The 23,934-nt window shown below is 50.1% G+C and overlaps 1 protein-coding gene across 7 annotated transcripts in view; it reads right to left on the minus strand.

Annotated features, from left to right (window-relative positions):
* Positions 1 to 23,934, minus strand: part of FAM13A (family with sequence similarity 13 member A) — a 2,868,510-nt gene that overhangs the window by 945,739 nt on the left and 1,898,837 nt on the right. For all 7 annotated transcript variants that reach the window (XM_069630746.1, XM_069630744.1, XM_069630745.1 and 4 more), the window contains one exon: positions 7,540 to 7,616. In XM_069630746.1, the coding sequence (XP_069486847.1) occupies positions 7,540 to 7,616 (77 nt within the window). The remainder of the gene's footprint in view (positions 1 to 7,539; positions 7,617 to 23,934) is intronic.

Raw genomic sequence — 23,934 nt, forward strand, 5'->3', positions numbered from 1 at the left:
TTACAGAGACCTTCGATTGAGCACATTCACGGTGTCGGATCACGGTATTGTATCTTTCCTTCTTAAGTTCAAAAATTCATCAGCAGTTTAACTTTACTCACGCCTTTCATCACACATGTTTAACAATGTTCGTTCCAGCGCTCGTTATACAATGTTGCTGCTTGCAGCGTTGACTTCAACACAGACCGGTCTTGCATCAGTCTCCCCAACTCACTGGCTGTGTTGATCTCACTTGCGCTTCTTTGTTCTTGGAGCCAATGACGAGATCACAGCGACTGCTGCTCCTCCCCGCCTTGGTCAGTTACGCAGGAGGACCCTCGGTATCTCCAATACACAATGAAGGATTCTTCAGTCTGGTTTCCTGGCCTTACGCTTTGTCTCGAAGGTTTCTCGAAAGTAACAGCGTCTTGCCAAAAAAGACAAGGGTATTTCCCTCTTTATAAACCCTTCTTGGTTTGCCGTCTTTTTCCCCGTATTTTTCCCCTCGGTCAGCTGCTGACGTGAAACTGCTGTTCCTTCGTATGCTTTGCCTCGCTCGTACAACACCTTCCTCCTCCTTTGCAGCCCCCTATCTGGGCTGTGTTCGTGCTGGTACAGAGACTCACAGAACCCCCTTTGTTTCCCTATCTTTATACACCTGGGTCATGTCAAAAAAGCTGCAGGTGTCAGTCTGTTTTCTCCCAGAGCGGGCTGTCCATATGGAAGTGTTTGAGAAGGAACAGGTGGGGGGGGGGGTCTTAAATCCCCACGTATCCAATCTGGCAGAATGGGGTAAAGATGTTACAGGGGGAGGGATACCACATCTCGCCATCAGGTGTCCCACTCTCACTTCCCAAAGACCCCTTCACCCAGGTGATCCTCTCACACTGGTCCACCTCCAGGAACTGGATCCAAAAGCCATGGCTGTGTCCTGGCCCCCTGGATGACAGATCCTCGGGTACTAGCGGGTGAGACATCTTCTGGTTTCTCACACAGTGGAGGAGAGAAGTTTGCAGGACAACAGGCCACTACTAGGGAGGATGATCGAAGTGTACAGAAGGAAAGAAGCAGAGTTTGAAGGGGGAGAAAAGATCCTCCATAGAGAGGGGAAGAGGAAAAGATCAGAGATGGGAGTAGTTTATTACCTGTAACTGCATTTCTCCAGCGTTGGTATCTTTCATGGATTCACATGCTGTGAATATTCCCAGTCGTCAGGCTGGGAAACCCCACTAACTTTAATATTGTAGTTTTCCTATGGACAAATCTTTGACACCTTGAGTGTCCCATCAACGTCGTTGTGGGTGCTTTTGCCAGCACCAATGGGAGGTTGAGTGTATAGCTCTGTCCCTGCAGCTTCCCATCAGATTTTAACCTCTCCAAAAGGAGGATTTCCTAAAAAAAGGATTTTTGCCTGAGTGGGGAGGATGGAGGGCGCATATGAATCCATGAAAGATACCAACGCTGGAGAAATGGAGTTACAGGTAAGAAACTACTTCCTTCTCCAGCATTGGATCTTTCATGGATTCACATGCTGTGAATAGATTTTGTAGCAGTGGAAATGCCTGGATGTGTAGATCAGGCAACAGGAGGTAAACCTTAAGTAGACATGTACATTAAACAAAAGCAAAAAAACGTAAGGTAAAAAACAGGAACAAATGCCAGAAGCTGCCGAGCTTACCTTACTAGAACAGTCGTTGGGCGACTGCCCGTCCCATTTGCACATCTTCGGCATGTTGCTGATGTAAGCAGTAGTGCCAGGGGAAAGTGTGGGGCAATTCCCATGTAAATGCATGGCAAATGTCCCTGATGGGTACCCCCGACCATAGAGCCGCTGAGGCCGACGTGGACCTAGTGGAATGAGCTCTGGAAGCTGATTTTAAGGGCCTGTTGGCCTTTGCATGGCAGAAGGATATTGTAGATGCCACACATCATGAGATACCCTGTTTAAAACTGACCTCCCTTTATTGGAAGGGCAAAGGCCACAAAGAGCTGATTAGAGGATCTAAGCAATTGTTTGCGGTCCAAGTAATAATGGATCTGAATGTTGTGCTGGATGGCCCAGTGCCAGATAGTTTGTGCTTCATGGGTAAGGCATTTCGGCGCATCCCCCTATGCTTCTGCAGGTAGAACATTGTGGTTGTGTTGTTGGTGAGGACACGCACCACCGAGCCCTTGATGAGGGGGAGAAAGGATTTGAGCGCCCAATGTACTGCCCGCAATTCTAGGAAATTGATATGCAGCAAGGTTTCCATGGGTGACCAGAGGCCCTTGACCTGGTGCTGGTTTAAAGGAGCAATCCATCTATTTGGGAGACATCGGTCACAACGGTGCACTGGAACTTTGGCTCCACCAGTGTCATGCCCGGTGTGATGTTGAAGGGGTGAATCCACCATTTCAGGACGTCTGACAGTGGCCGGGAGAAGATTACCTTGTCCGACCAGGATCCCTGGTTTTGGGACCATCTGGATGCGAGGAATTTCTGGGCGCATGTGTAGGTGACAGTTGGGAATCAGAAGAATGCAAGATGACATGGTTCCCAAGAGAGCCATGTAAGAGCGTACTGTGATGGATTTGTTCGGAGTAAATGAGCCCGCTGGAGCTAGAAGCTTTTTCACCGTTTCCGCAGAGGGTTTTACCCGATTGTGGTTTGCCAGGAATTGTGTTCCCAGGAAGACTAAGCTCTTTGAGTGAGTTGAGCAGGATTTGCTGTAGTTGATGGCGAAGCCCAATCGTTGAAGTAGAATCTCTGTCCTGTTGAGAGACTATATCGCCTGTTGTTAAGTTGTTCCCCCAAACCAACCAGTCGTCCAAGTATAGGTAAACGTGATGGCCTTGCCTTCGGAGGAAAGCTGCTATTGGCGCCAGGCATTTGGTGAATGTCCTAGGTGCTGATTTTCGGGGAAGGATGTTCAGAAAAATTGTTAATTTTTTCAAGACGATCCATGCACCCTTCAAATTTCTCCCTTGTCCACTTAGAGGAACTAGAAGGGCCTATGGGTGGAAAAATGTCGTCTTCCGCCCCTTGACACCGAAATTTGTCACTCAGGGTGTTGGAAACAGGCTCCCGACTGTCCTTGTAGGTCTTGCGAGAATCGGGGCACCATGGTGTATCTATAGATTTGTCCGCGGCCTGCCCCATGTTTTTCGACGGGATAGGTATCAGCCCAACCATTGAAGTAATTCTTGCGATACTGTGTTCAATCACCGCCAAATCGGCTTGAGTTAGTGGGTCCAAAGGTCTATCGGTAGATTTACCGCCTACCGCAGTGTTAGAGGGCCTAGCTTTAGGTATTTCGCCTTGAGGCCTAGTCGTAGATTTTGGGCCTACCGGCCTTTGAGGACCATTGGAGCGTCGAATTTCTGCGCTTTGACGTGTAAACCTGATGTAGGGGTAGCGCCCTTGTTTGTCTTGGAATGCCCAGTTGCAAAACGCTGCTGCGGATGCAGGGAAGGCTGTTGATCTGAACGATCAGAGGAATCTGCTGAAATTTTCAACGGCCCTGCTGGCGCTTTAACCTTTTTCGACATACCCGTTGAAATAGGTGGAGGGGTTGTGTGTTTAGTGTAATGCGTTCTTTGTACGCCCCTGTTGCCGGTTTTTGTCCCTGAAGCGAGACTAGTGTCAGGCCTTGAAGGGTCGGGGATGGGCGTGGCAGACCTAGAAGTGTCCGCCTCGAGGTCTACCACATCCGCAACTGATGTTTGGTCATCGGTCAAGCCGTCATAGCCGGTCAAGTGGCACAGCGAGTAGAGCGCTCGCTTTGACACCCGTGCAGAGCCTGTTAACGCAGGTTCGAATCCCGGCGGGGCCAAACTCAGCCTTTCATCCTTCCGAGGTCGATAAATGAGCACCACACACCGTGGGTAATAATAAGCAGCGCTCGGATACCTGAGGGTTTGTAGCGCTATATAAAAGCCTAATTATTATTATTATTATCGGAGGTGCCCCCGTGACTTTCGGCGGGTTTGGCGGTGGGGGAAGAGGGTTACGCCCGCGACTTACCATACGCGGCCGACCGCTTTACGCAGCGCTCCTTAAGGGTCTTAGGCCGAAGGAGTTTACAAGCCGCACACCGCTTCTCGTCGTGATCTAAGGGGAGACAGGAGTTGCACGTCCTGTGCTCGTCCTTCCACGGGTATCCGACCCTACACTTATGGCTGAACCTTAAAGGAGTCCTTTCCATAGTGAAAGGTGTAAACAAAGATGACCAGACCGAGAGGGTAAAGAGGGGGAAAGAGGAATCACAAAACCAAGATATACCAGAGGGCCCGGCCACGTGGATGCTTCAGCCGCCGGATCTTAGGTGCTGAAATCCTCTGCGGGAGACAAATCCCCTGCAGTCTTCGTCGAAGTTGTTCCTGCCGTCGAGGTGACTTAAAGGGGGAATAACCGACAAGTCGGTTTAAGATAAACAATGTCTCTTATCTAAGAGCTCCGCTATAGGGCAACCAGTTCTCTGGGCGGAAAAAAACAATCTGAGGGACCTCGGCACGCGAGGGTTTTTGGGTACACTACACGTCACGATAGGGATAGTGTTACAAACACGCCTATGCCAACGTCCCCTTTCGGTTCCCGGAAGACAAGATGCAATACTCTGCGGTTACCACTGGATGTCGGACCATATGCACAGCATGTGATTCTAAGCAGATTAACAAGCATCAGAACATTATTTATATTGGATCAGGTCAATAACAGAACCTATCTGTTTACCCTCATCATCCTTTAAGCCAATCACTGGAATAGACTGTCTCCATGGCCTGGACAACAGTGTTCCACTGATTCTGCAACATGGACAGCCAGGTCTAAACAAGCAATACAGTAGTAAGAAACCAAGTCGGGATGTAAGGACCCAGAACCTCAAGGTCTAAGAGAGCCTGTCATTTGCAGTGGGAACACATCTACTCCCAGCACAAATCCCAAAAGCAGGGGTACTCTGATGCAAAAAACTGGTGAGGTACCCGTCGGCTTTCTCTAATGATCCTCTAAAAGGGGTAGGAAGCCATCCACTATGGAAGCCACATAGGCGTGACCTTCTGTGCACATGGGCCTTAGACACAATGGCTGAGGTTTGCTCCTTCCTCTGTGGAAAGTGCCCTTTGAACAACATGGATGTAGGAAACATGCCTTTCAGCTGCAGTATGATGCTGGTGTTTGTGAACTGGTGCGTCCAACTCCAAGATCAACCTATGTCCCTCCGCCTCACCACCACCCAAAGTCTGGGTCTGTCACGAACAGCTTTCTTAAATTTGGACTGCTGCCCAAGGTTTAGGTGCAACCATGGATTTTGAGCACAAGGCTTTGGTGCGCATACCATAAAGGGAAGGTGCCGCACACCCTGGCTCGCTAGGGTCTCCCCCACCTGGACTATTTTGGGCTTCGATGCTAATTCAAGTATCAGAAATCACCACAGGGCCCTTGGAGTAAACTCTGTACTAAGGCCAGCGAGGCACGTAAGACAGATCTCTTGTCTATACAGTTCCCTAAGGCCTGTAGGAAAGGACAGTCACTAGGTCTGTGTGAGTTAAAAAAGATTAAGTGGCATGATTTTATATTTTGGGCTAAGATGTAAGAAAGAAGGTGACTAAAGTGACAGGATTAAAAGGCTAGCATCTGCCTCAGTACTGCGCTAAGCACCACCACCTAGCTACTCTGCTAGCCCGAAAGGCCATATTTCTAATCAAACAATGAACTGCAAAAATTATGTGTACGTTTGCTGCAAGGTTTTAGTGTGCCTTCACTGCTTGCCAGCCAATTCCTCTCCCAGTGTCAAAACCACCAACTGCTCATTCATAATTCTAAAGATCACAAATAAGCTACTCGGAGAATGCATTCTAGCACGGTGCTAGGCTACTTGAATTGTCCCGTTTAGTCTCATGCCAATGAACCTACAGATAATTAACTTCACACCTTATACATTAGCCACTCATTTACAATCTAGCATTTGTTTCCACCCATATTCTGGTGCCAATTTGCTTAGTGGGAAAATGTCATGAAAATATAGTTTTAAAAAAATTAGCCATTCAATACAAACAATGCAAGTGTGAAAATGTTGCCAGTAATAAAGTCACTGAAAAAGCTATTTTTAATGATACAAAAGTACTAGACAGTAACCCTAACAATGGCCCAAATCTCTAATAAAAACTCCACAATCACCCTAACTGCTTTCTTAACCATTCCATGTACTCTTAACTAGCACCCTTATTGTCCCGTGAACCCTTACCCAATACTAACCCTCCAGGACACTAAAGCTTTATTTACATGTGACTAAATACAAAACACCAAAAAAAAAAGAACAGTCAACCTAACTCCTTCCCCATCCCCTGCTCACCAAAAATTCAATAGCACTTGTCCTAATACAAACCTTTGCTGTAATCCTCATCTTAGCTTTACCATTACCATTACCCTAACGGCAAATCTAACACTTACCCTAATGCTTACTCTGCCCTAACCTAAAGGTTTATCCTAATCCCTATTATACAGCAACATTGCCAGCCCTGTCCAATCTCCCTATCCCTAACCCTTTCTTTAACATTTATCGAAACATTGCTCTATTAGCCCTAGCCTTACCATAACCTCTACCCCAACACATGCCGTGACACCTACTCTACTCTACCTACTAACCAAACCCCAACATCACCAGACCTCCCACAACTACACTGACCCTAACCCATATCCTAACCATAAACCCCTAACACGTACACTAGCAGCACTGTATTTAGTCTATTTTTGTTGCTACATGTTTTGACTACTTAATGCTTGGTGACATCTTCACCACGGTTTTTTCACGGACAACATTTTTGTTGGCAGCATTTTCACTGGATCACGCCAATTTGTACCTAGTCTTTTGAATTTGTGGGCACTTCTTACCTGATCAACAGCAGCCAACAAAGCAGATCTATATATTTGCAACTCAAATGCTAATAATCATCCACTCGCTTCTCCAAAGCCATGCTTTGGGGACATCCTTTTCCTCCCAATCAAAATCCAGGTAACTTTATTGTTACCTGTACTATTATTTATAAGCTTTGGATCCAACCAAACAGCTACCCAGCCCCAGTGTCTTCCACTAACAAGTACTGCCTGGTATGTCCAGCAAAGGCATCAGCGCCAAGACTGTCAATATACACACATTCCCTGATCATTTCAATTTGTCTTGATATTTACCTCATGCAACACCAGTAATAAGGATAGCAGTGACTGAAAAAGTGGGGCCTAGTACTCAAGGACATTTACTAACTGTTTTTAAAAAACAGGTCACTGACTAGGTGTTGCTCCTAAAACAATTCTTTATAGTCTCTCAACTGCTAAACTTTAGGCGTTGCACACGCAGAACCACCATTGATGTAAGATTGCAGAGACTGGTGTAATGGGTGGTGCTTGAAAGTGGAAAAAGGTTCAAGTTGGCAAGTTCAACGAGTGATCTGGAGCATGTTTGTTGTGAGCATAAGGCCCCTTGAATACCATTCTTAAATCCCTTTTGAAAAGTTAACAATGTCATGAACAACTGGCAAGCTATCAATACTGAAAACAAATCAAGAAAAATGTAGTAGTAATATCACCTTTCTTCATAGAGGACTTCCATGCTATCAGGTACTGCTCTATCTGCTGACCTTGGGGAATCAAGGGTTTCCATGCTCTACAAAACATCAAAATAACAGAATAGTAAGAGCTGCTGCCGACATACAAAGTCTTCAATATTCGAAAATAAAAATACAATTCACCTCTTCATGTGCAGTTTGGGTATAAGAAAACAGGAGCAGTGTGGGAGAGTGTCAATGTGCACATGGTTGTCTAATAAACCCAATTTGGAGTGCAAACATAATTAGCAATGTTACACTATAATGTGTTGCTTGTAAAGTTTTAAATTCCAAGTGTTAACTGATAACTAAGAACTAGGCATACAAAAACAATCCTTCTATCCTGATCAGTGTGTTCATCATAAAAGGGTTGCGGATAATTGATGTACACTACTGCTCACAGGATGCTCATTGAGATAAGAATATATTTGACACAGGTCCTTTAATTCAGGAAGTGGATTGCGGAAATTAATAGGTTTGAGTTGCAAGTGCCCAACAACCCATGTCAGGTTATATCAGACCCTTAAATAAACATAAGCCCTCTTAAATAAACATAAGCCCTCTAAACCCACTTGGGTGGAAACCTTTTGCCTATGTGGTGGTACTCTCTGTCTTGCTTCTGATATTCCTTATAGCACCTTACATCTCAACAAAGGCAACTGTACACTCCATTACATCACCCATACTCGTGAATGCACAAATTGCCAGCCACCACTTTGGTGTGTGCAGGTCTCTATTTACTACAAAATGTTTTTTACTGGTTTATCTTGAAGACAAACAATGTGCAACTTATACAGTCTAGTTGATGCATTCCATACTGATCTCTCATACTCCAGCTTGTGAAGCCCTTTGTCACCTGACCCATGGGGTGCCTTCTGCAGCCTGAACCAGGAGCAATCTACCTGTCTGTTTCATGTCTGCAGTGCCTTAATCCATAGATGGAGCTAGCTGCAGTTATCACTACGGATATGCTTAGTCTGCCTTTACTACAGTTGATAATTAATTGGCAGCCATTATTTCCCCTGTACTCTATCCCTCCTCATGGTCCTTTAACCAGAAGCATTCATTCTTATAGTCTCAGCCATAACTGTGGGGCCTTAACTTCCCACTTTAAATTAACAAACCGTTAAGGATCTTTTATCGCTTGAAAATGGACCTTATGTTTTGAGTAGAACTAAGGCAGTGTTTAGGTCAGACATTTGGTCCCTCCTGCGATATCATCAAAACTCCTCTAATATTCAAGTTCATGCCAAGGGAAACAAGCGTCTCATTCCATTGCGTGCTAAACTGTATCGAAATCCCTGAGGAAAGTGCAGTATCAAGTACAGTTTTTGAAAACCCTCCCATTGGCGGTGGTGGCCCGGTGTCAACGGCGTCGTCGGCATCCTCTTGTGAATCTCAGAGACCAGTGTGTGGAGGGTCGAGAGAATATCCTGCGACAGACCTCTGGGAGGTGCCTGCGGCCCATATCGTCAGCCCTGTAGACGTTGTTGTTGCCGTCTCAAGCGGGTGTCTCCTCCATTGACGTCACCACCCTCCTCTGGGATGGTGTGGATGGAAAGTATCTCATCGCATAGGACAGAAATGTCTGTGCCCTGGAGTCCCCCCACCCCACTTCCCCTTCCCCTTCTTCGGGTCCTGAGGGGTCAGTCTCGGGCTAAGTTCCGGCATCCTCTTCTCCAGAGTCTTTTCTACTAGCTTGGACAAAGCCTCCCACCTGGGAGGAAGAGCCACTCTGGCCACCACCAGGGCACCCTGGACCGGGTCAGCCCCTTTCGCCTTCGAGAGGGCGGCCGCAACCATCTCGATGGAAGAGGACGTTTTGGCCTGGATCACCTGGGCCTTCATGGGCAAGTCAGACACCTTGCACTGCTTGGCCTTCTCCGGTTTCTCCCGCGGCTTCCCTGGCGTAGCTGACTTTCTCTTGGACGAAGAGCTGGAGCAGTGGCTGGAGATCGAGGCAGACAAAGACAAACACGTGGGACCTGATTGCGCAGCGATCCCGACGGAAGCGGACTTGCAGTGCTTGGCCTTGTCTTGGGCCTCCATGGATGGAGCACCCAACTTAGGTTGGCTGGATCCGTAAGAGGCATGCCCCTGTGAGCCACCCAGAGCAGAGGCCCTGGCCTTGATCCACGTCACCAACCAGACGTGTCGATCCTTCATCGTGCGCTTGGAGAAGCCACTGCATATCTCACAATCTTCTTCCTTGTGGGTCGGGTGTAGACAGTACAGGCACTGGGAATGCGTGTCCGTGAAAACATTGCGCTAACCGCAGCTGGTGCAAAGCTTGGAAGAGGGAAGCTCCGTCCTTCTCCGACATGATCCAGAGCGGTGTAGACCTGACGAACTTCTGCAAGCTTCCAAGGAGAAAAACCTGACGATTTCTGCCCGTGAGGTGCGATGAAAGATGCAGAAAAACGGGTCCCCGTTAATCGGAAGGATAAGAGATGGATCACACAGTCTCAACTGAACCGAAAAGAGAGTTTTCCAACCAAAACATGTGAAAAAAATGCAGAAAGCTTGAAGAGCAAAACGCGAGGACTCCCAACACTTGAACATGTGGCAAAAATCTGAAGATGGTTGCCAGAGGAGGGGCTTAGGGAGAGGGCAGTATGACCCAGAGCTTAGTGATTGATTTATAGGAGAAAGACAGTTTATAAACAAAAGTGAAACAGTTTTTTCTTTTACTGAGGATTCCCAGCCTGATGACGGGGAATATTCATGAGCATATGAATCCATGCTGGAGAAGTTAATTGAACAAGTTTGTGGCTCCTCCCATCATGGGACTTTCAAATGATTGGGAGACTAGAATATGCAAACCTAAGGGTATGCGCCCAACATCTATATAATTTAGCAGCGAGTGTTCCTGCCACCACTTGCTCACTTCCTCTCTTTGGCATTTCTCAAGTTCTCTTAGCAAATAAATTTCATTGGTTTCTTTTCCTTTATAGTTGGATGTTGTCTTTTTTTTAATTTTTAACAAACGTTTGTGTTCATCAAACTAAGTGGAGGCTTTTTATTTCCGACTTGCTTCAATATCTCAATCTACCGACGTGTGTACACAGGACGTGGGGCTAGAACCTCGTTATATCCACAAAACCACACCATGACACGCCAAACCACCTGGAGCAAAATTCGATCCTGGCGGAAATCTCTCAAAATCGGGCTGGATAATCACTTAAAGCATACAGGGAAAAGCTTTCCCTAGCAGACGTTAAGTGTATCAAGTAGGGACATGCGGGCCGCCCCAGACAGCAAAGTTCGGTAAAGATTTGTTAAGGAACAAAAAGATTAAGAAAGAAGAAAAGAAAAAGAATGCGGCCTACTTCCCATTCATTTTCCCATGGACAAAAAAAGGTCAATTTTTGCCAGACCACACAGCCCAAACAGCTGGAAGGATTTGGACCAGGTCCAAAAACAACTTGGGCACGAATCGTTGACTTGAGGCCTTTTTGTGGTTTGGGGTTATTCCATGCAGTAGATTTTTAAATATTTGATGAAGAAAGAGGTGCCCCCTTCTCCAAAATAGATAGCTATATCTCGGGTAAATTGCCAAAACTGGGTGATTTTAGAATTATAATACCCGCCATCTTTATTTTTGCTCTATGCTAGAGATAGCCGTGTATATAGCAGAGGGTATCGGAAAATGAAACGCAGGAAAGAACAAGTTACTCTATTACCTGGTAACGTTCTTTCGATGGGATGGTCCAACGACGTATTCAATATCTATGACATGTAATCACCACAGCTGTGCTGCTTCGGAAAATCTTCGGCGTCTGCGTCCTGCGTCGATGACGTCGATACGCCGCCCTCGAGGACCTCCTCCGACGGCCGACCTCACTGGATGTTATAAGTAGGACGCACGACGCCTGTAGCCTCAGTTGTAGTGTTTTTCCCAGAACGTGTGGCACCAGTCTTCTGCCAGTCTGACACACAAAGCCTTGCGGAAACGTAAGCTGCAATCGCATAAGAAATTCTGTAGCGGGGAAGGCAGGGAGGGAGCGATATGGAATATGTCGTCGGACCATCGCCATCGAAAGAACGTTACCAGGTAAGAGAGTAACTTGTTCTTCGAGGGGATTGGGTCCTCCGACGTATTCCATATCTATGACAGACTCCCAAAGCAGTACCAATGCAAGGAGGTGGAAAAAGAATTTAGCAAAAGAAATTTTGAATGCCCAATCAAATTACGGAGCAAAGGACCGCCTTGCCAAAGGCCAGATCCTGCCCACGGATGGAATCGAGGGAGTAGTGACGTACAAAAGTATGGACCGAAGCCCAGGTGGCTGCATCACAGATGTTACGAATAGGAACACCCCTCTGTAGGGCAGTAGAGGCAGCCATACCCCTGGTAGAATGGGCCCGCAAGCCGACCGGTGGGTCCTTACCCGCCAAGCGGTAACACTCAGAAATAGCCAGAATAATCCAGCGAGACAAAGTCTGCTTAGTCACAGCTTGTCCCAAACGCTTTCCAGCGTAACCAATGAAGAGTTGATCATCCACTCTGACCCGGGACATGAGTGAAATATAAAAGCCTAAAGCTCTCCTAGGATCGAGCCTATGGACTATGGAGCCTCTCCTCTTCCTTACCAGGATGTGGAGGAGGATGAAATGCCGGAAGAACAACCTTCTGGCCTAAATGAAATTCCAACACCACCTTCGGAAGAAAGGAAGGACGAACTCTAAGGACAACCCTGTCCTTATGAAATACAGTGAAGGGTGGCTTAACTGAAAGTGCCTGTAACTCACACACTCTGAGACTGTTAACTCTTAAAACTGTATTTTTGGTGGCGGTCACTTCCACTCGCAAAGAGCATGAATGCAAAGGCTCAAACGGAGCACCCATCAGAAACTTGAGAACAAGGTTCAAATCCCAACCGGGCACCTGGAAAGGTGACAGAGGGAACACATCAGTGAGCCCTTTCAGAAACTGAGAAATTAAAGGAATTTTAAAATAGGAACACTCTTAAGACGAGCTCTTAAATATGGACAGCGCCGCCAGGTAACCTTTAACGGTACCCACTTGAAAGCCCCTGTGGGCCAAAGAAAGCAAAAAAGTCAGAACCATGGGAATGTCACATGCAAAAGGATCCACATTCTTAACTCTGCACCAGTCGCAGAACTTGTGCCAACAGCAACGGTACAGGGACTTTGTTGCGGGCTGTCTGGCCGAGAGCAACACCTCCATCACGTCTTCAGGGAGGTCCCAATCCTTATACCTCAACCTTTCAGAAACCAAGCGTGAAGGTTGAGGGATCTGACCTCTGGATGGAGAACATGACCCCCCTCCCGTGAGAGCAGATCGTCTCGGTAGGGAAGACGACTTGGAGGGCAGATGGACAAGTCGAGAAGGTCCAGGTACCACGTCCTCCGGGCCCACGCCGGAGCAATGAGGATCATCTGGGAACCGAACCTCCGTAACCTCTGCAGTACTTGCGGGATGACGGGGACTGGAGGAAACGCGTACAGCAGTGGGAATGGCGACTCCACCACGAACGCGTCTCCTAAGGCTCCTTTTGGATGAAATTCCCGCGAGCAGAACCTCTTGCACTTCCGGTTGACACTGGAGGCGAAGAGATCCACTTGAGGGGTCCCCCTAAGGGGGAAGATCTCCAGGAGAATCTCCTGAGCCAACTCCCACTCGTGAGAGATCGTGCTCTGCCTGCTCAGAACGTCCGCCGTCTCGTTTTCATCTCCGGCCAGATGAACTGCCGAGATCGAAACTTCCTGCTGGATTGCCCAGAACCAGAGCTGCATCGCCTCCCTGCACAGAGGAAGTGACCCTGCCCCCCCCTTTTTGTTGAGGTAGTGCATGGCCACCATGTTGTCTGTCGGGATCAGGACATTCTTCCCTTGCACAGTCGTCAGAAAAGCCTTCAGGGCTAGCCTGACGGCCCTCAGCTCCAACAGATTGATATGGAGTCTGGACTCCGGCGGAGACCAACGACCGCTGTCAACTCGTTGGCATGAGCTCCCCACCCCGTGAGGGATGAGTCCGTCACCATCGTCACCACCGGCCAGGGTAGCCAAAATGGAGCCCCCTTCATCAGATTGTCTTCGACGGCCCACCACAGAAGGTCCTGGGCGACCGAGGACGGCACCTGAACAGGGTCCGACATTCTGCCGGAGGACTGAGACCACTGGAGCTTGAGTGCCCATTGCAAAGATCTCATCCGCAACCTGGCCTCTGGCACCAGAAGAATGCAGGATGCCATGAGGCCGAAGAATCTCAAGAACTCGAACGCTGGGAGACTCTGGGCAAGCTGAAACTTGTGCACCATCTGCTGAATGTGATGAGCCCTCACCAGGGGAGGAAATCACTGCTCCAGGGACGTGTCGAGCACAGCTCCAATGTACTGGAGCCTCTGAGTTGGTGTCAAATGGGACTTCTTTAAGTTGAGGGAGAAGCCCAGCTTGTGGAGGGAGTGGCAGGTGACTGACAGATGATCCAGGATTTGCTCGGGAGAGCGCACATTGATCAACCAATCGCCCAGGTAGGGGTAGACACGAGTCCCCCCTTTGCTGAGGTGCGCTGCCACCACTACCATGAGCTTGGTGAAGACCCTCGGGCGGAGGTCAATCCGAACGGCAGGACCCGAAACTGAAAGTGTGAGTTGCCAACCGTGAACCTCAGGTACTTCTTGTGCTTTGGATTTATCGGCACATGAAAATAAGCGTCCTTGAGGTCGAGAGACACCAACCAGTCCTGAAGTTGAAGGACCTGGAGGACTTGAGAGAGAGTAACCATCTTGAACTTGTCCTACCTGAGGAGTTTGTTCAAACTGCGCAAGTCCATGATGGGTCTCAATCCCCCGTCTTTCTTGGAAATCAAAAAATAAGGGGACTACCATCCCTTGTTCCTCTCCGCTACAGGCACCAGTTCTATGGTGCCTTTCTCCAGCAGGGATTGAATTCCCTGCGCAAGGAGCGGATCTAGAACCTTCAAAGAGATATTCCACGGTGCATTGTCTTAAGGCCTCTGCCAGAAAGGAAGACAGTAGCCGTGGGCTATGATCTCCAGAACCCACACATCTGAAGTAATGGCACGCCACTCTACAAGATGCTGCGCCAGCCTTCCCCCAACCGGCGAACCATGGGACATGGCCTCATGACTGAGCTGAAGCGGCTGCAGCGTTGCCTGAGGGCAAAGAGGCAACAGCCCGAGTGGCCTTGGAACCTCGAGTACCTTGTTTTCCACCTCTGGAACTCCTACGGTGGCCCCTTTGACTCGCAGCTCCTCTCGCTTTACCAAAGGATGAGTAATAACGAAAGGAACCTCCCCTCCATTGCTGTCCCCTCGGACGAAAAGGCGGAGGTTGTCGAACTGCAGCGCCCAACGACTTCGCTGCAGCTTTTGAGATCTGCAACCTCTCAAGGCTCTCGTCAGCCTTGCTGCCAAAAAGATGTTCCCCGTCAAAGAGCATGTTGAGGAGCCGGGCCTGCACATCAGGAGCAAACCCCGACTTCCGCAACCACGCAAACCTGCGTATTACTGTGCTCGCGGCCTCACACATGGCATCCTTGCCATCCTGAACCATGGCAAGGAAACCATCCCGTTCGTCCACTTCGGGAATATGTTCAGCCGCCAAGGAAACACAGTTCCACAGAGTGTGCGTGAAACGCGACAAGGCACATACGGAGTTGGCTGCCTGAAGCGCCATACCCCCGGCAGAAAACACTTTCTTAGCCCAGCCGTCAAAACGCTTGTCGTCCCTATCAGGAGGGATGGTAGGATACGTCTGCTTTGCTGGGGCCGTAGGCGCCTGCACCACCAAACTCTCCAGAGTGGGGTGCTTGGTCAAGTAGCAGTGGTCACTACTGGCTGGGCGGTATTTTCGCAGCAAAGACTTGCCCACTGCCGGGAGACTCTCCGGAGCAGTCCAAGCCGCCGCCACCCACCTCTGTAGAGCCATATGGAATGGCAGTACCGGGTTAGTTGGTGGACCTTGATCGAGGATATCTGTAAGGTCCTCCTGAAGAAAATCCCCTGGGGGAGCAGACCACCCCAAGTACTGAGTGACCCTGGACATAAGGTGCCGGTACGAGGAGTCGGCATGATGCCAGGCTCAGGCCTACAAAACTCCACCTCCGGAGAGGTGTCCAGCCCACTAGCATTGTGCAGGGACTGCCGCAGGTCCTCAATTTGGCTATGGCCCGAGTGAATCTCGTCTGGCACCGTATCAGGAATCATGGCATCATCAGAGCCCTCATCCACCTCTGAAATAAACTCAAGATGGCGGTAAGAAGGCACAGAATGTGGAACAAACCCATGCTTGACCTTGGCGAGAGCCTTTCTAGGGGGTTCCACCGAGCCCTGGGTTACCCCCGTCGACACAGGCCTCTAGGCCGGAGCCCCGAGCGTGTCCCTCGACAGCCTGGGCGCTGATGGCGTCGACGACTTCTTCGGAGGCGGGGCCTCGAAAGAGTCCGTCGACGACCTCGGCGCCACTGGCGTCAACGTCTTCCCTGAAGACACCACAGGTGCATACGGTCTCGAGCGCGCCGAGGACCGGAACCTGGACCGGGCATGACGAGAACGATTCCCCTTGTCTGAGCGGGACCACTCCCATGAATCGTGTCGATCACCCGAGCCCGAAAGCGTGCGAGCGGTGTCTCTCGACCGACCCCACTCGGAGGCGCGGACGGACCAGTGCCCTGCGATTCGAGAATCGCTAACATTTTCTTCCCGAAGGAAGCCCATTCGTCCGGCGTCGCATGCTTGGTGGGATAAGCGACCCGCCGACGGGCGGAGTCCTCGGAAGAGGACGGGGAAGGTGACCGATGACGGCGCTTCCGGGAGAGCCTCCAAGAGGCAGAGGAGTGGCGGGACCGACTCCGGGACCGAGACCCACTGGACTTCCGACGACGATGCGGAAAGTCGCCCCTCGAATCGCCCGTCGAAAGCCCAGCAGACCTCGACTTCCGTGGCTTGGACACCTTACCTACCGACAACAACTTCTTGTGCTCCCGCAAGGCTTTGGACGTGAGCGACTGGCAGTCGACATAGTCATCCGTGTCATGGACCTCCCCGAGGCACCAGAGGAAGGCGTTGTGCGAGTCCGTCACCGACATCTTGGACCCACAGTCCCCGCACTTCTTAAAGCCCGGACGTGGGGTGGAAGACGAGGTAGACATCTTCATGAAGAAATCCTTCACAATACGAACAGGTTCGAAGAACTGAGAAAGAACAGAAACTCCAAAGAGTCGAGGCGCGCCGAGATCTCCGGAGCAAACATGTTCGTGGAAAAAACGGAACTGAGGCTACGGGCGTCCTACTTATAACATCCAGTGACGTCGGCCGTCGGAGGAGGTCCTCGAGGGCGGCGTATCGACGTCATCGACGCAGGATGCAGACGCCGAAGATTTTCCAAAGCAGCACAGCTGTGGTGATTACATGTCATATATATGGAATACGTCGGAGGACCCAATCCCCTCGAAAAAGCCATTTGCAAGTAAAAAAAACATGAAAATGCCATTAGCTGTGGGTAAGAGGACACCAAGTGAAATTTGGGAGTTGGAGGGGGTCTAGGGACTGAGTTTGCAACACAAAGCTTTTCTGTAGCCTCGGTTATGGACAGAATGGCGGTGAATAGCCAACATTTGAAAGCAAACTGCGTCACAGAAACAGTGTGTGTTGTGGGGGGGGGGAAGGGAGAGGGGAGGTCATCAGCAGAGTGGGGGGAGCAGGTACAGAGGAGGGGGTACACTTGGTGAGGACCTGGGGGGCAGGAAAGCATTTCTTTTGTGACAGTTTTTCCGATATTCACAGATATAATATGACTACAGATAGGCAAAGGTATCTGTAGTTCTGTACCCGTGGGTAAAAAAAAAAAGTTAAACAAAATAAATAGATATTATTACTGCTAGTGACGTGGAGGGTGAAAAACCATTAACCAAGGCCATGGCCAGTGACGCGATAGGCATCCAGGTCTCCATCCATGCTGTAACAGGGGCCGACCCTGCTTAGCTTCAAAGCAAGGAAGAGGCCAGACCCCTCAGGCCATGTTGCCTAATAAATTAGCGCAAGTTACAAGACCACTAAGAGCAACATGGCCTGAGGTGCGCGGCTCTTTAATCGGTTTGAAGTTAAGCAGGGTCGGTTCCAGTTACTGCATGGATGGGAGACCGTCCACAGTCCCGGAGGACGTATGTTTTCTATATATCTCATCACACTAGGAACACACACAGCATCCACATTTCTTTTTTTAATTATTTTTAAACCCTGCTACAGTCAGTCCTAGAAAGTATTGCACTCCGAGACCATTTTGCATTTGACTGAATTGCATTCTGGCATTTGTAGTCTCCCAGTCAAGATGGTGGGGAATACCACAATTGTACACTTTTTGCATAACATAGTTTGATAATGATTTATATATTTGAGTGACACTATGGTATGACATGCATTACTTACCGTTATAGCATTTCTGATGATTGTATCTGCTTAGAATCACATGCTGTGCATATAGTCCGAAATCTAGTGGTAACCGCAGAGTATTGCATATTGTCTTTGGAGGATCGATAGGGGATGTCGGCATGGGCGTGCCTGTAACACTATCCCTAACGTGACTTGTAGTGTGTACCCAAAATCCCTCACTCGTCAAGGTCCCTCCGATTGTATTTTTTCTGCCGTGACTATTTTGAGTACAGAAAAGAGAGAAGTAGTAAGATGTCTATGTTCCTTCCATCCGAGTGGGGAGCAAGGGTGGGCGCATGTGAACCTAAGCAGATATAATAATCAGAAGAACAAGTTACTTACAAAACTGGTAACGTTCTTTCGATGGGATGTTCCTCTGACGTATTCCACATCTATGACTTGTAATGTCCACAGCTGTGCACTTCGGAAACTTTTCAGCAGAGGGCGTCTTGCGTCGATGGCATCGAGACGATGTCCCTCGAGGGCCTCCGTCACCTAATGTTATATATAGGACGCACAGCGCCCATTGCCTCAGTTTAGTTTTTCCCCCCCAGAACGTGACACGAGTCTCCTGCCAGTAAAACTGCCTACAGCCTTGCAGAAATGGAAGCTGTAATCACAGAGGAAATTCTCCAGAGGGGCAGCCTGGGAGGGCGATGTGGAATACGTTGGAGGAACATCCCATCGAAAGAACGCTACCAGTTTGCTAAGTAACTTGTTCTTCGAAGGGATTGTGTCCTCCGACGTATTCCACATCTATGACAGACTCCCAAAGCAGTACCACACTATGGAGGAGGGAAAGAATTCAGCCTGTGAAATTTAGAGTACTCAACCAAATGGCTGAATAGAGGGCTGCCTTACCAAAGGCCAAATCCTGTGCATGGATGGAGTCCAGGGAATAGTGTTTAACAAACGTATGGACAGTGGCCCATGTGGCTGCATCACAAATATTCCGAATATGAACACCCCTTTGTAGAGCAGTGGAGGCAGCCACATCCCTAGTAGAGTGAGCCCGTAAGCCTACCGGAGGGTCCTTCCCCGCCAAACGGTAGCACTCAGTGATAGTCAAAACAATCCATCTGGACAAGGTGTCCAGCATAACCTACAAAGAGCTGATTGTTCACTCTGACCCGGGACATCCGTGAAAGATAAAAGCTCAAAGCTCTCCTAGGATCCAACCTATGGAGCCTCTCCTCTTCCTTACCAGGATGTGAGAGGAGGATAAAAAGCCGGAAGAATCACCTTCTGGCTCAAATGAAATTCAGACACGACCTTCGGAAGAAAAGAAGGTCGCACCCGCAGGACAACCCTGTCCTTATGGAAAACAATAAAGGGTGGCTTGGCAGGGAGTGCCTGCAATTCACTCTCTCTGCGTGTGGAAGTAACCGAAACTAAAAACACTATTTTAAAAGACAACAGTCTCAATGGACAAGAGTGTAAGGGCTCAAACAGAGCTCCCATCTTAAACTTTAAAACCGAATTCAAATCCCAACCCGGCACCTGGAAAGGGGACGGTGGAAACTCATTAGATAGTCCTTTCAGAAAATGTGAAATCAAAGGAATCTTAAAGTAAGAACACTCTTCAGACGAGCGCTTAAATATAGACAGCGCCGCCGGGTAACCCTTAATGGTACCCACTTGAAGGCCCCTGTGGGCTGAAGAAAGCAGAAAAGGCAACACCATAGGAATGGAACACTGGAAAGGATCAACGTTCTGACCCCTGCACCAATCGCAGAACTTCCGCCAACAGCAACGGTACAAGGATTTTGTTGCGGGCCGCCTGGCCGAAAGCAACACCTCCATCACGTCATCCGGGAGGTCCCAATCCTTGTATCTCAACCTTTCAGATACCAAGCTGAAGGTTGAGAGACCTGACCTCTGGATGGAGAAACTGACGCCCCTCCCGTGAGAGCAGATCATATCGGTAGGGAAGACGGCGTGGAGGGAAGATGAACATGTTGAGAAGGTCCGAGTACCATCCGAAGCAATGAGGATCATTCAGGAACCGAACCTATGTAACCTCCGCAACACCTGAGGAATGACGGGTACTGGAGGAAACGCGTACATTAGTGGGAAGGACCACTTCACTACGAACGCGTCCCCTAAGGCTCCTATTGGGGGAAATTCCTGCGAGCAGAATCTCTTGCACTTCCGGTTGACACTGGTGGCAAAGAGATCCACTTGTGGGGTTCACCAGAGGGCAAAGATCTCCTAAAGGACTTCCTGAGCCAATCCCCACTCGTGAGAGACCGTGCTCTGCCTGCTCAGAGCGTCCGCCGCCGCGTTTTCATCTCCGGCCAGAAGAACTGCCGAGATCGAGATTTCCTGATGGATGGCCCAGAACCAGAGCTGCATCGCCTCCCTGCACAGCGGGAGTGACCCTGCCCCCCCATTTTGTTGAGGTAATGCATGGCCACTGTGTTGTCCGTCATAATCAGGACAGTCTTCCCCCGCACAGACGGCAGAAAAGCCTTCAGGGCTAGCCTGATGGCTCTCAGCTCTAACAGATTAATGTGGAGTCTGGACTCCGACAGAGACCAACGGCTGCTGGCTGTCAACTCGTTGGCATGAGCGCCCCATCCTGTGAGGGAGGCATCCATCAACACCTCCGGCCATGGTTGCCAAAACGGTGCCCCCTACATCAGATTTCCTTCGTCGGCCCACCATAGAAGATCCTGGGCGACCGAGAGCGGAATCTGAACAGGATCCGACATCTTGCCGGAGAACTGCGACCACTGCATCTTGAGAGTCCACTGCAGAGATCTCATCCGCAGTCTGGTCTCTGGCACCAGAAAAATGCAGGATGCCATGAAGCTGAGCAACTTTAAGAATTCGAAAGCTGGGAGACACTGCGCACGTTGAAACTTGTCCACCATCTGCAGAATGTGATGAGCTGTCACCTGGGGTGGCGAACACTGCCCCAGGGACGTGTCAAGCATTGCTCTGATGTCTTGGAGCGGCTGGGAAGGTGTCAAATGTGACTTCTTTAAATTTAGGGAGAAGCCTAGCTTGTGAAGGGAATGGCAGGTGACAGAGAGAGGATCCAGGGCTTGCTCGGGAGAACGCGCCCTGATCAGTCAATCGTCCAGGTAGGGGTAGATGTGAATCCCCTCTCTCCTGAGGTACCCTGCCACAACCACCATCAGCTTGGAGAAGACCCTCGGGCGAAGGTCAATCCGAATGGCAGGACCCGAAACTGAAAGTGCGAGTCACCAGCCGTGAACCTCGGGTACTTCCTGTGCTTGGGATGAATCGGCACATGAAAGTAAGCATCCTTGAGGTCCAGAGACACCAACCAATCCTGAAGTTGAAGGGCCTGCAGGACTTGAGAAAGAGTGACCATCTTGAATTTGTCCTTCCTGAGAAGCTTGTTCAACCAATGCAAGTCCATGATGGATCTCAATCCCCCGTCTTTCTTTGGGATCAAAAAATAAGGGGAATACCATCCCTTGTTCCTCTCCGCAAGAGGCACCAGTACTATGGCGCCTTTCTCCAGCAGGGATAGGATTTCCTGCGCAAGGAGCGGATCCGGGCGCTTCCAAGAGAGCTTCCCCGGTGGATTGTCCCGAGGCCGCTGAAGGAAGGGAAGGCAGTAGCCGTGGGCTATGATATCCAGAACCCACACATCTGAAGTAATGGCATGCCATTCTCCAAGATGCTGCACAAGTCTGCCTCCAACTGGCGAACCATGGAACATGTCCTCATAACTGAGCTGGAGCGGCTGCGGCAGTGCCTGAGGGCAAAGAGGCAACTGCCCGAGCGGCTTTGGCACCCCGAGTACTTCGTCCACCACGGGTACCCTTACGGTGGCTCTTTTGACTGGCAGCTCCTCTCGATCCACCAAAAGAGGAGTAGAAACAAAAGTAACCTCCCCTCCATTGCTGTCCCCTAGGACGAAAAGGCGGAGGTTGACGTACTGCAGCGCTCAAAGACTTCGCTGCAGCTTTGGAGGTCTGCAACCTCTCAAGGCTCTCGTCAGCCTTGCTGCCAAATAAATGAACGCCATCAAAGGGCATGTTCAGAAGACGGGCTTGCACATCAGAAGCAAACCCCGACTTTCGCAACCACGCAAACCTGCGTAGGACGGTGCTCGCAGCCATGGACCGTGCTGACACAGTCTGCCATGTCCAATCCCGACTGAGGCGATTCACACATAGCATTCTTGCGGTCATGCACGAGGGCTAGGAAGCCTTCCCTTTCCTCCCACTCGGGAATATACTCAGCCGCAAAGGAGGCATAGTTCCACTGAGTGTGTGTAAATCTTGACAAGGCACATGTGGAGTTGACAGTTTTCAGTGCCATGCTCCCTGAAGAAAAGACCTTGCGAGCACATCCGTCTAAGCGCTTGTTGTCCCCTATCCGGAGGGATGGTAGGGTACGCCTGCTGCCTCGAGGTGGCCGTAGCCGCCTGAACCAACAAACTCTCAGGAGTCGGGTGAGTAGACAAATAGCTGGGGTGGCTAACAGATGGGCAGCACTTTTTCAACAAATTCTTATTGACCGCCGGAAGTGATTCCGGGGCCTGCCAAGCCAATGCCACCCTTTTTTTTAATGTAAGATGGAAGGGCACTACCGGGCTATAGGGGGGACCTTGGTCCAAAATGTCAGTAAGGTCATCCTGAATAAAATCTTTAGGAGGACTGGACCAACACAGGTATTCGGATAGCCTAGACATGAGCTGTCTGTAGGAAGAGTCTGCATGAGCCCCGCCTCAGGCCTACCAAACTCAACTTACGCAGAAATATCCAGGCCACTGGCATCATGGAGGGACTGCCGCAACTCCTCCAAAGGACTGTCATCCAACAATCCCGGAGCCTCATCCTGAGAAACAGGATCTTCAACGTCTGAGCTTTCCTCCTCTTGAAAAATGTCAGGCAAAGGTCTGGAAAACCCAGCCACAGTGGCAGAAGAGGGCTTGGGGCCCAATACCGGTCTCCCAGACGTAGAGGAAGCCCCAGGAAACTCCTCAGACAAATTACGGCCAAAAAGCGCAGAGGGCGCCGAAGGCCTCGACGCGGAGGGCATCGAAAACATCGACATCACCGAGGGCTTCTACGCCGGAATCCGCGCCGCGGGTGTCGACGCCGAGACCCTCGGCGCCGACGCTGCCACAGGCATGGGCTGATAGTCGGTAAAGCATCGTCCGAGTTCGACTGGGCCGGCGCTCAACGAGTCGATGCCAGCATCGGTACCTCCACAGGCTGCAACAATCTCGCAGGGGATGAGGACCGAGACCTGGACGCACGTCTCTTGGGACTGCACTTGTCCGCACGGGACCTCGAGGACTGCCAGTGCGAGTCGCGGCACGAGCCCAAGCCCGAAGGCGTGCGAGCCGCGTATCGAGAGCATTCTCTGCTGGCTTCGTGAGAAGGTGCAACAGGAACCGTGCCTTGCGACTGGAAAATCACCAACATTTGCTCTTTAAAAGCCGCCCATTCCTCCGGAGTCGACGACTTTGTGGGACAGGCTACCTTACGCACGGCTTCATCCTCCAAAGAGGACGGGGAAGGTGACCGGTGCTGGCGCTTCCTAGAGTGCCGCGAGGACAAGGAATGGCGGGAACCACTCCGGGACCGAGAACCTCAAGCTTCCTCCCGACGCTGAGAGTCGCCCCTCGAGTCGTCGGTGGAAACCCTAGACTTCGATCCGGCCTTACGGGACTTCGAGGGCTTACCTGCCCAGAGCTTCCCCTTCCTTTCACGCAAGGCCTTGGTTGTTGGAGACGGGCATTTGGAGCAGTCGTTGGTGTCATGCGACTCACCCAGGCACGATAAGCAAATACGGTACGGGTCGGTCAACGACATCTTGGACTTGCAGCCCCGGCAAGATTTGAACCGGGACCTTGGAGTCGGAGGGGTCGAAGAAATAGACATCATAAGAGATTGATGAATCCACGAGGCGCGCCGAGTTTCACGAAGCTATACACGTTCACTGTCGGGAAAAACAGAACTGAGGCAACG

The sequence above is a fragment of the Ambystoma mexicanum genome, chromosome 6q (genome assembly GCF_040938575.1).
Source record: "Ambystoma mexicanum isolate Mex_15411 chromosome 6q, UKY_AmexF1_1, whole genome shotgun sequence".
NCBI classification, from domain to species: Eukaryota; Metazoa; Chordata; class Amphibia; order Caudata; family Ambystomatidae; genus Ambystoma; species Ambystoma mexicanum.